General features: G+C 42.1%; 1 protein-coding gene across 1 annotated transcript in view; it reads left to right on the forward strand.

Moving 5' to 3' along the window:
• Positions 1 to 11,777: 11,777 nt before the first annotated feature.
• Positions 11,778 to 12,689, forward strand: part of tmtc2b (transmembrane O-mannosyltransferase targeting cadherins 2b) — a 129,785-nt gene continuing 128,873 nt past the window's right edge. Inside the window, exon 1 of the mRNA XM_078168095.1 lies at positions 11,778 to 12,221. Coding sequence (XP_078024221.1) covers positions 12,139 to 12,221 — 83 coding nt within the window. The 5' untranslated portion in view covers positions 11,778 to 12,138. The remainder of the gene's footprint in view (positions 12,222 to 12,689) is intronic.

Here is a 12,689-nt window from a genome sequence, read left to right on the forward strand (position 1 = left end):
CACTTCAACACTGAGGCACCATGTGAATATCTGGCTCTGAACACTATTGGAGCTGAGAGGAAAAGAAAGCAGAAGGAGAACAAAGGAAAACGTTGGAGCCACTTGCTTGTGTGTTGTCTTCACCGCTGAAACTATTCCACTACGTAGAAAAGCATGAGAGCGGCCCAACAACAATTTGTCAACTTGCGTGTTGTCTCCCAAGAGAGAGCAGAAAAGTAAGTCGGAGCAGGAGAGCGGGCACAAAGGAGAGAAAGAGAAGAGGGCAGAAATAGAAATAGTGTTAGAAGTGTGTTGGCAAAGGCGGGGTGGGGGTTCAAGACATTTGTATGCAAGGCTTAACTTTGGCACATTAGCATTCAGTGACTAGTCACTCTCCACTATGTGCTCACCCCACCATAAATCAAACAGCATGTTTACGGCGTAGGAGTGCACCGTCGACGGAGTTATTGCTGATGCAAGACACACCATGAGACCACTCTGAGAGCTTCACATTTGATTTTGATTTTATATGCAAAGCCTGCAGTCTAAATTGGTTCCCTATGCTAATGACATTCAGGAGAACATCTTGATAAAAATTGATTTGACCGATAATTGTCAAAAGACAGACAATAAAATCTCTTTCGCCAGGAACATCTTTCAGTAATTCATTCAATTCAATCAACTTTCTGTGAGTCCTCTCTGATAGCATCTATGGCTGCTCCTAGCTATCAACTCATTCATGGAAAAAATTAGGGAAGGCTCCCAGTCGGTCCCACTGTTCCTCCAAGCCACTGTATGAAGTCTGACAAAACATTGGAGAGTCATTCCATATAGTTAAATGTTTAGCTTAGAATTAGCTGGCTGGTGTTGTGCTTGAAGTCCAAACCAAGATTTGCATTTTTGTCAGTGTTCATGGGGGAAAAAATCAATACAGCATAGCATCGCAATATTTTGCATGGCGATATTGCATCGATACATGGACGCCAAGTACATCATTAAGTATTGGAAACACACATTTTAATACAACTAATAGTACTAGAATAATACCATCAATTGCTCTTTTGGTCCACTAGATGGTGCTGGTGCAGACCTGCAAAATGCAACACAAGAATGGGGGATTGTTGTTGCAACAGACAATGCTTCTAACATGGGTGTTGCCATTCAGTTAGCTGGATACCTGCATGTGAGGTGTTTGGCTCACGCTCTTAATCTGGTCTCACAGAGGGCGTTAAATCTGCCTTCAGTTCAGTTTGTCAAGTGTATGCAGTATTTCTGACAGGTTTTATGATGGTGTTGATTAGTCTGTCTGCTTTGCATCACTTTTTCCTGCAATAAAAATGATTAAAGTCAGATGAACAGACTGACAACTTTATATTATGAGGTAAAATTGATGGTGACAAAGTTTTCCTTTGGGGTATCGCAATACACAGCATATCGCAATATCATGATAATATTGTATCACAAGTCCTTGGTGATTTCCACCCCTAGTGTTCATTTATTTGATCAGGTTAGTTCTGGTTTCACATTGCAATTGTGCAAGCTCACTAAAGAACTATACATGACACACCTGTGTGTAGACGGGCTCTCTGGTCCCCTAGTATCCCTTTACTCTCATCCTCTTGGAAAATGATTGAAAGGTGTCAGAGATTTTGTGAAATTTTTCCAACTCACTTATTAAAAAGTCGTCTCCTCCTCTTCCATATGCTACCATGGCTCATTTTGTTATACTGTGTTATGCGTGGACAAACTAAAACCTTCACTGTAAATTTACAACCACTTGACAACTTTACTGCTAATTCCTCCTCTGCTCTGAATGCCTACATCTGTCTGCTTTGAGCACTGCCACCGTCACTCTCCCTGTTGTTAAACCACATATATACACACTACGCACTGAGGCTTGACACTACCCTTTACACTTAACTATAGCTTGCCAAAACTTCCTGTAATTGGTCGGAAAGTCTAAACGGTCCCAAAAATGTTCTCACACCAGAAACCTACCAAACCGTGGTTCAGTTTGATCCAGGCTGAGACCACTTCTTTTCGTCAGACCAAGGTTCAGCTTTTTGATCCAGACTGTGGTTCATGAAGAGGTTTAACACCTGAAATATTGGCTTGGATCGAATGGGAAAATCCAAAAGTGCAGACCAAATGAGGTAGGTGTGAAAGAGCCCTACGTATACAGTAATTGAATACTACCATTAATTGCTTTGTTGGTCATGAGGGTGGCAGAAACTAGCTGTTGTCACAACACTGACATATTATCACCTTTTAAGTCAAACTCATTTCTCAGAAATATGTAAGATGACCATGATCTCTTAACACCACATCACATGATGGTGGAACATAATGTGTTTAAATTACACATTCGCAGTTTTGTCAGGTTTGGGCACCAAAACTACTTGCTTATGTCTAGTGGGGGAAAAAAATCTTGGTGAGGTTTAAAAAAGATCGTGGCTTTGGTTAAATAAGTACAATTGTTACGTACAGGACGCAACATCACATGACTTAAGTACATAAAGTACGGAAGTCTTAAAGTTAAAATAAGTCATCCCTGACTTTTGAAGGTCAGTGATTGTTGGTCCCTTTCACTACCGCTCCCGCCCACCCCACTTGGACTATTTGTCCAATAACTTGCGTTGTTGTCTGGCTGTGTTTGCCCCTGATGCCACTGTTACACACAGACGGTGCCAGGCCATGATTCATGGTGTCTGACTCAGAAGTCCATGCCTGTGCACCGGTATTCTAGCCTCAGTATCTAACACTCAGATCACTGACAAACAGCAGTACCTGACGAGTTTGAAATGAGAACGGGCTGGAAGGTCCTAAGTTGTTTGACTCCTCCACCACCCCAACCTCCTACCTACATGGAGTTTGTCGCTGTTTCTACTGCCTATAGGGTCGTAATATTAACCACCGCCCATTGCATGACATTGTTGAAACAGGGAATTTGTTGGGTTCACCTCAAAGGATCCCAGTGACTTTCCATTGGCATTCCATTGGGTCGTAGTCATTTTATGTACTTCAGTGAGACCAGACTGTTTGAAGTTGATGTGCCAAGCTTAGTCGGTAGTTGCCTTTCTAGCCAACAACTTTATCCTTCATTTGGAGTCATGTCTCTCGTGTAAAATTCACTTATATCTTAGATCTATCAAGAAATGTCTGCCTCTTTAGCTGCTAAATGCTCCACTATGTTCATCAGCCACTCACTAACTGTGTCTGTCTGCTGCTTGGTGCTGAGCAGGTATTGCGCAGTGGGGTTTTAGAGGTTTTTCCATTGAAAACAGCTGCCTGCTGTGGTCTAAAACGACACTGAGTGGTGAAAGTGAACCAAAACAGTGAAGTTCAGGACCAGAAAATGAAAACAATGAGCTGAAAGACATTTAAAAACTCTTTAGAGCTGCAAACCAATCACCGGAAAAAAAATGTTTGTGTTTGTGCATACACAGATACGTTACCTTGGTACATTATTTTGTAGTGAATACACTTAAGCTCTATGTTTCTCAACAATGCTGTGGTGAAGGTGTAGTTAGCTTGGGGGACAAACATTGCTTGGTAATGGTTTGGAAAAGATCCTGTTTTGGCTAAAACAGCCATGTTTGGAGGGACAAAAGCTGCTGGAAGAGCAGGGACAGGTTGGTGAAAAACACCCAGGTTTAGTGGCTCAAACTGTTTTGGGAAGCACCACTGGGAAACATTGCCAGTGTCGGTAAAAACACACAGGTTTGGTGCTACCAGTGCCACATGGAGACAAAGGATTGCAGAAAAACAATTGTTGCTGGTTTCGAACAGTAGTCTGCAGGCGTCTGCAACTTGGCAAGCGTCTCACCTAGGTTACACACTGCCCACCATCCCCTCCACCTCCCGATGACAAAGTCAGCTTATATATTATCACCTGTAACATTGATAGGATACGTATTAACATGCATCTGTAACATATTCGTGGTTTGCAAAAATGTGAAATGACAACACTTTTTTTCTGACAGCTCAGGTGAGAGCAGAGGGAACTGCAGAGTCAGGTGATAATGCTCTGTGGTTCATCGCCATTATGACATCAAATTCTCATCACATATTCTTGTAAAAAAATATTAATCATAGCTGCTTTAAATGCCCTACACACTTGTGGTATACCCACACAGGTGTTTTCTCATAATTTGATTGATCACACGTCTTCCCAGAACTGTGTGTGGAGACTTTTTCCTGCTATGATATGTCAAAATGTCTGCTGTGAAAAAAGCCTCTTGTAAAAATTAAAAAGCTGTACGTTTTTTTCTTGGAGGTATATTTAGCAACTGGCATTTTATGAACAAGCTCCATTATTTCCATCCACTGGTTGTCTAAGTCATCTGCAGAGAACGCCGCTCCTTCAAACATCTGCCGAACTGCAGCCGAGCCAAGAGACTCATGACGGGGCCCGGTGACCATGTAATTCTGTCTAACTCTGTCTCAAGACATGACATCAAAAAATACACAATTCCTTAACATCAACAAGACCTTTATTCATAGTAAGTCCTCCTCTGGTGTGCACTTACACAGAGGAGTGGAGGCTGAGAGCAGGAGGAGCAGGCAGAGGAGACCTGAGCTGACGTTTTAAAGGATCCCTCGGCTCGCCTCTCCGCTCCTATCCTCTGCAGAACACATTAACCCCGATCAGCTGCGGTTCTCATCAGAGGCGGGCTGAGGACCAAATGTTACACATCAAAAACGACTGGGATTGATGTATAAACACACGCTCTTATAAACAGACATGCTGGTTTGTATGTGTGTGTGGGTGCAAAACATCCAGACCCACACAACCTGTCTTTCTGGCACACATGCTGTACACTATCCTACTTTTTAAACACACATACACACCCACACAACTACTGCTCTGGGAATCACAGCCTGCTCAGGTTGCTGGGACAGATTCGGGGAGCTGTGTGTTCGTTAAAATGGCTGTAAACATCCTCTTATTGAACATATTTATAGGATTTAGAGGAGATGAGCTACCTAAGCTTAAGACGTCCATTGAGCCTCATTAAAGTGATCATTCATATTCTAGGTTATTGCTACAGATCAAACAGTTTTTATAGATAATCATCAACCTCTTGCGTTCTGTGTGCAACTTAAAATAGTCTTTTATTACAATATGTTTTAGCAATCTCTCCGTTTTATGTCACTTATTTATAGACCACGGCACAGCTTTATTGACTCTTTGTTGCGGGATAGAGCAGGAAGGCTACTTCCAAGATGTCTGGCTGCATCCAATATCTGCAGGGGCAAACACAAAACTTGCTGCAGCAATGGGTCATTGTGCTCCATGGAAATGCGGTCACATAAACATCCTTTGTCCAAGAAGTGTCCTTTTTGTTTATTTAAAGGTTACAGAAGGATCCAGTACAAATCCATGTCGCTCTAATGTGCAGTGGAACCTGCCAGTTGCGAGCATGGGTTATACAGGTGGAGGTTAGGAATAACAGAGGTTTCAGCGATTGTCTCTGGAGTGGAGACGTTGATTCATCCGTGGAAAGACCTTGCTCTGGGTAATTTCATTATGCAGATGAGTATGAGTGCTCCTGTAGTCTGCGACCGTGCTGAAAAGGACACAGGCGGCATGCGGCTGGCAGGACACGTATAGGCTGGCACAGTTAGACATGCACTTGTGGGAAGCATGCCACCACCACCACCACACGGCCACAGCGATCTCCTGATCAGTTGCAGTTATCCCCTTTCTTTGGGTTAACAGTAAAAAATGGCATGCTGAAAAAAAAGCCGCAGCATTCCTCTGACAATGCCTATGTCTGTATAGCATAAACAGATGGGAGTTCTTGGCTATGCTGAGCTCCAGCTTTACTATACTTTACTTTGAGATCCATTGTTTTTATTTATAGCAGGCTGCTGCTGTGTTGGCATTTTCATCCTGTGGAGAATTGGGGCTTAATCAAAAAGAGAATTGGAAGTTACTGAATCCTGTGTTGCTAATGATAACAGAAATTAAAGTGGACATTTAATATAACAGGTTTCATACAAAGTGTTGAAATGCAGCGTGGAAAATGTTCATTTTGTGGATGATCGGTTGGTTTTCTGTTCTTGCAGGCGGTTTTTATTGTTCTCCTTCCTTTCTGTTTTGGTGCCATAAATAATCACCCTCCTGCCTCTTGCTGGCTATTAAAACTGAACCGTTTCTGCCGCTGTGAAATGCGTGCACTGATCCTTTGGAGCTTCTAATCGCACGTGAATGTTTTAACATTGCAAATGCTGAATTCTCTGCTACTTATCAGTTGAGGTGGCGGCTGATGTGTGGGTAAAAGAAGGTAAAAAATCAAAGTCGTTCATCCGTGGCTTACTCTCTCCAGCTTGCTTTCATTTCGGCAAATAACAAGAATCCGCCTCAGAACTTAGGACTTAAAAGAGAAAAGACAGGGTTCCCTTCCTCGCCAAAGATCAAGACTTTCCCATCTCTGCTTAGAGTTGTGAGAGACACAGCAGCGTGGCTGCTGCTGCAGGGGGCATTGGGGTTCAAAGCAAGACGCAGACTGAGCTGATAGACTCCTAAGATGGTGGTGGTTACTTGAAGGGAGAAAAAAAAAACAGTGCAGCCAAAGAACCTTGGGTTATGTACCACTGATTTAAGCAGGTTCATGCCAAAGATAATAGCAAGCTGCAGCTGGGTGCTTTGATAATACAGTTGATTCTCTTCTCGGAATTTAATTGCTTTTTAAATTGGAAATGTTGTTCTCTACGCACCATCGCACACGGAGATGTGGTGGAGGACCTATGTATGAGTGTACGCAAGCAGTTATCTCCATATATTGTATATTCAGAAGGACCAGGTTCAATGTAATCTTCCTAATGTCACACAACCAAACAGTTTGAATCTCCCAAGACCTTTCTCTTAGCAGTACAAAGTCCATCAAACTTCCTGCTCCTCCAGCTCCAGCCCCGTCACAGTTAATGGACCTGCCACATGGATAGACTTGCTAACTCCCTAATGAAAAAGAGACAAATTATATTAATGGAAATGCCACTGCGTCCTGTTTGACAGACACATGCTTCTTCCGCCTCCACTTGATCTGTCCGTCAGCGTTACGTTCTCTCCGACTGCGCCATCAACTCTGAAGTGAAAAGCAATTTGCTGATGATGGTTTACTGCTGACTAAGCTGTGTCGAGATGAGTATTCGCAGCCTCAAACTAATGATCTCGTGTTTTTCCTGATTGCCGGAGAGTTTGGGAGTACAGGTTGAAAAGCAGAAGTGTGAAGGGATCCAGATCACACATCACATCTTGCTTGATATTCTGCTGAATGTCAGTCCCTCCAAAACACCCACAAAGTCGATTAAGCCTCTTGGCTTCGTGCGAAGCCATACTTAAGAGAGCCTGCGTTAAGCATCACTTTCTATTTTACCACACTTGCGTTTCTTCTTCGTTTCTTTTTTTTTCCATGCAGAAGTGATTTGGCCCTCAGACGTGGGTCTGAACCTGTAATTATCTAACAGCCAAAGCAGTGTCCCTGTAATTCTTTCAAACCATCCAGGATCCAAAGACATTCAGGGAGGTCTTCCTCTGTCACACACATCAGGCTGAAGCACCCCGCAGCACCCCCTCTTTTCTCTCCTTCACCCACACACACTTACACGTGTTTTCACTTTAGTGGACACTTTACATGTGTGAAGCTGAGAACTTATCTTCATAATGTACAGCCACAGTGATGCCCTCACACAGGGGTTCCAATATAAATACTTTAAATACATTAAATTTGATATCATATAAATAGCATTTTAATCTTAACAATATTTCACTGCATTGCTGTAGAAATGGTAAATAATGTAAACATGATTCCCTTCCCCACATGATCCAGGGGTCAGTGGTGTAAGAAGTATTCATGTTTTATATTTAAGCAAGACACGCAAGCCCCTTTTACACAGCCTGGAATATCGCACCATTATGGTGCCTTGATGTTCTGTATTTAAGGTATGATTGTGAAACAGTGGACAGATTGGTCTGGTCTTTAAGAACACTGAAACAGTGTCTGTATAAAAAGGAGAGCTTGCTGGATGTGACCATGGGCAAGATGGGTGTAACATTTTGATGACGTGTTATGCGTGCACCCTATGTGGGAGATTTGAAAGTAGCTGTTAGCAGTTAGCGGCTAACTCAAAAAAGAAGAACAGTACATTTCTGCTCATTGGGAAAACAATGGGATTCAGGAGCTCCTTACCCTCTGAGCAGAGGACGAGATCAGTCACCATATTACAGGGAAGGTAAATAATTGTTATTGCCATGTTGATGCCATTGTTGTTGTTTAGAAACTGCTGCCGATGCATATGTTTTATGTCACACTATGAGGCCCGCGCTGCTGTGTTACATGTCATGTTCGCCATGCCTCTTGTGATTCTATAAAGCCACTAAGCAGTTTATAGTCACACACTGGGGCGGAATGATGCCACCCTCATTAAGTTCTCTGTAAAAATCCAAAGGAGGCCTTTCGTGGGATCTCTGTGTAAAAATGGCTTCAGACTATATTATTGTTTATGTCTTTTTGTTGTTTTGCATCTCTTTGTAATGTTTACCCATCTCCCTGTTTTTTGTGTCTTTTTGTGGTCGTCTGGCATCTCTCTGTAGTCGTTATGTGTCTCTTTGTGGTCATTTTTTTTGGCTCTTTGCAGCCATTTGCATCTTTCTGTTGAAGTTATTTGTCTCTTTTGCTTCTTTCACACTATGAGAGACACAGCATCAGACTACATCTCATTTTCAATAAAAGCCAGTGACATAAAGCCACAAACTGACGCTTGACTTGACGCTGCTGACGGACGTGACACGCTACAAACAAAAGTTGAGCTGGCCACAATTTTTTAAGCACTCCAATGACACAGTGAAGCATCAGCCAATCATATGGTTTGTTTTTAGCCATGGTACTGTTATTTAGCTTAGTTAGCTGACGCCATGCTATGCTAGCTTTCTGTATATTGTGCTGCATATGGGGCAGTGAAATGTAATGTTAAAACGGAGTCACAAGCATATACTTTATGTCCAAACACGAACTTTTAATGACGTTTATTAGTTCTCTGTGGCAGGTAGCAGACACACACAAGCCTGTGGTGACATAACCGTGGTAATGAGTACATGAACAACACTTTATTGGCGACTCAGCGAGAATGCAGCTGGGCACTCTGTTGCTGCGTCCTATTTGTGGTTGTTTCGCATCTCTTTGTAGTCATTTTGTTTCTCTGTCTGGTCTTTATGTGTCTCTTTGTAGTCATTTTATGTTTCTTTGGGGTCATTTTGTGACTCTTCCTGGTTGGTATGTGTCTCCTCAAGTGACATTTTGCAGGTGAAGGCCCCCTGAAACTTTTTGTCTCTTGGCCTGTGCACAGTAGGCCTGTTACATCCATGTAATAATATCTGGTAAATGAATGTGTTGGGTAAAAAGTACATTTCCCTCAGAAATGTAGTGGAGTAGAAGCACAAAGTGGCATCAACTGAACATTTCTATCTCTAGTAAAGTACCTCAAAATTGTGCTTGAGTGCAGCACTGGAGTAAATTACTTGCCACTGCTGCCAGTTGTGGAAAATAAAGCACAAGCAATTAAATTATCCTTTTGTAGAGAACAGTGAGGCATTCAAACACATGTTCACATGCTCTGAGCCTGATGTGAAAACACAGTCGGAACATCCATGTTTGGATATTTAATCAGTCCTTGGCGAGTTGTAGACCAGAAGCAAAAACCTTGTGCCGGTTGCTGTGATCACTCTAATTAATTCCTGAAATGTGTTACATGGTAGTGTCCTGCTGCTGTCCTGTGAAAGGCTACATTGAAGTCTGCGTCGACAGATGGGGTCTGTCTATTGAAACAACCCTGAATCAATATGCTGTGGGCAAGGCTTCATGCTTTGTCTGCGGAGCACTTTCACAATTATTCTTTTTTCCTCCTCTCCTTGCTGCTCGTCTCTTACTTGCTGTGTAAAATATCCTCTGTGAAGGTGAGTCCAAGAACATTTTAACAGCCATGAAGGGTGGAAGGCTTTGAATCTAATATGCTGCATATTGTTTTTGGAAATTAAAGCATGTTGTTCAGTCTGAAATTGATGACACAAGATCCAATCTAGGAAAGTATAATAATAACCAGACACTGAAGTTACCTCTCGTTGTATTATTTCACTCTTACTGTTTTAAATGGGTCACTTTGGAACAATAAGCTCATAATTGGATAATTGATGCAATTTTAATTAAGGATAATGCACTTAGTTGTTCAACACAGACTGAAATAATGACTGAGTAGTTCTCCCCACAGACATCATGCACGGTGAGCCCTCTACTGGTCACCGTGGGGCCAGCTATACTGTGTGCAGTCATTTTTTTTCAAAGCCTGATAAAACCTAAAGCAATAGGAAGCAATTACTGGAAATGACACTGACAAGACTTTTAGTAGCCAGTGTGATGAACATGTCACAGATTCTTCACATCAGCTGAAGGAAAACTTTTTTTCCGTTTATGATTTAATGAGACAACCAGTCTTTTTGATCAAAGCGGTCTCCGCTCAGACAGGATCTAGTCAGCTGACTGACAGTAGTTCACTTACAAAACTATGATCTCTAGTAAAAGCACACCATCCCTTTCCCTTTTTTTCACTGAACAGAAGTCAAAGCACACATAATGTTCCTTTTATAGCCACTGTTTTCTGCAGCTGTGATCATTTATGTTTAGATTATCGAAGCCAGATCAGCATCAGAATAAAAATTCTGGGATTCACTAAAATCATTCACAACACACTAAATGATTTTACATCAATGCTGCTTCACTTTATACAGCTTCAGGGTTTAATTATTATGCATCCTAATTAAGCATGAACAGATACTTAATAGTCTCTACCATCAGGTACTCCACGCTGCTGTTGGTAGAGGAGGAGAGTGGCACCTCTGCTGGAATAATAATACATTCATTAAGGTGGGAACCCCTGAGGAATGAAATAACAATCAAATGGAATTTAATATTCATGATTATGTTCGGAGAATTCATAGGACCCACCTGAATAACTCCTAAATGTCCCTGAACGTCACTCTGAGGACCACCTCCATATTATGGACTACTGTTAGTGGTAGTAAATGACCCTTACCAACGGGTCTCAGCATCATGTAGTGTGATTTATCCCCAGCTCCGGAGGAGAGGCAGTGCGCATGCGCGGGAGATCTCCTAACCACATGCGTTTGGATCACGACTGCGTCAATTGCACAGAGACAGCACGAGCAGGAGCGGAAGTGGAGTAAATTTAAATCAGTGTTAAAGCATAGGAACGATTAAAAATTGAAAATTAAGTATTAGAAACGTGACTTTGTGTGGAAACTGTAATAAAGATACATTTCTATGATTAATCTTTATTTTATATATATTTTTTAATCGCTGTTTTGGGTGAGATTAGCATGTAACAACATATTAAATTAGTTTAAAAAAATTAGATAAAGCAGAAATGGATTATTCGGTGTTTTAAAATGGGCGGCAACATTGTGTATTTCTGTACAAAAGGCAGAATTATGTTCAGTGGTAAGTAATGTGAAATATAGTCTACATCATTGCATAAAATATGCTAGTGACGCATTACTTTTTCTTTTTTCTGTCCTAATAAGATTGTAAGATATTTTTAATGAAACTGCAAGAAAGCGTCCTAATATCACAATTCCTCTTATTCAATTTGACACAAGTTTTGCTGATAAAATGCAACTTTAATCAGCGAGCTTCATTTTGAAAAGCCAACCGGAAGTTGTGTATATCAAAATGGCGGCCTTGACAGCGCTCTCCCTCCCGACGTTTACCCAGCAGCGGCCGCTGAGCATCAGAGAGCTGATCCTCCTCCGTGTCGGGAAGGCGTGCTGTCACAGATTCACCAAACGCTGCTCGTGTTTTATTTTCTGCCCCAACTCCCCGCAGGATAAAAAGCTCCGCAGCTCGGACCCAACATGGGTTAGAGAGAAAGCCACCTATGGATTATCCACTTTGTGCACTTCGCCGAGGATGATGGGGGGAGAGACGGACTTGTTTTCGCAGAGACATCCTGACAAAGACGGGGACTGAGAGGGAACAGATCGGGATTCGCTGCTTTTCTCTGTCTCGCTTTACATCTTTGTCTCTTTTATTATTTTTTTCTTATTTTTTTAATAATTTCTCTACGTGTGTGAGGGGCAGAGAAATGTTTGCAGAATTGCTGTGCGGCGCCGTGGCTCTGGTCCTGTATGTCAACACTCTGGGCGCCGATTTCTGCTACGATGACAGGTACTTGAGTGAATGAATGACATCCAGCCCCATTTTACTAACGTCACTGTCCCCACTGTGTGTCCTCACCTGGACCTTATCAGCTCCACGCAACAGCACATGAATGATGATAGGCTTCATTCATGATGTTGCCGTAACTCTGAGTGAGCAGCGTTTTATTGCAGCAGCAACTCGTGGACTTTTCAATTAACACAACCAGCCTGCCTTCAGGAAAGTGTCAATTTATCAATAGAGTTTGTTACTGGAGAGTGATCGAACTGCAGCTGTGTTTATCCTTGTTTATCTGTAGTGTCTTACAGTGTGTCAGCAAGTTGGAAATCACTGCTTCATTCCTGCAGACACTTGTGTGTGTGTTGAGACATCATGATCATACAGTATCTTCACATTTCCAGTGACATTCCTGCAGCATTCTCTCAGTAATATCTTCCTGCAGTTCTTAATAGGATGAGCAGTGAAAGCAGCAGTAAA

This window comes from Epinephelus lanceolatus, chromosome 5 (genome assembly GCF_041903045.1).
Source record: "Epinephelus lanceolatus isolate andai-2023 chromosome 5, ASM4190304v1, whole genome shotgun sequence".
NCBI lineage: Eukaryota > Metazoa > Chordata > Actinopteri > Perciformes > Serranidae > Epinephelus > Epinephelus lanceolatus.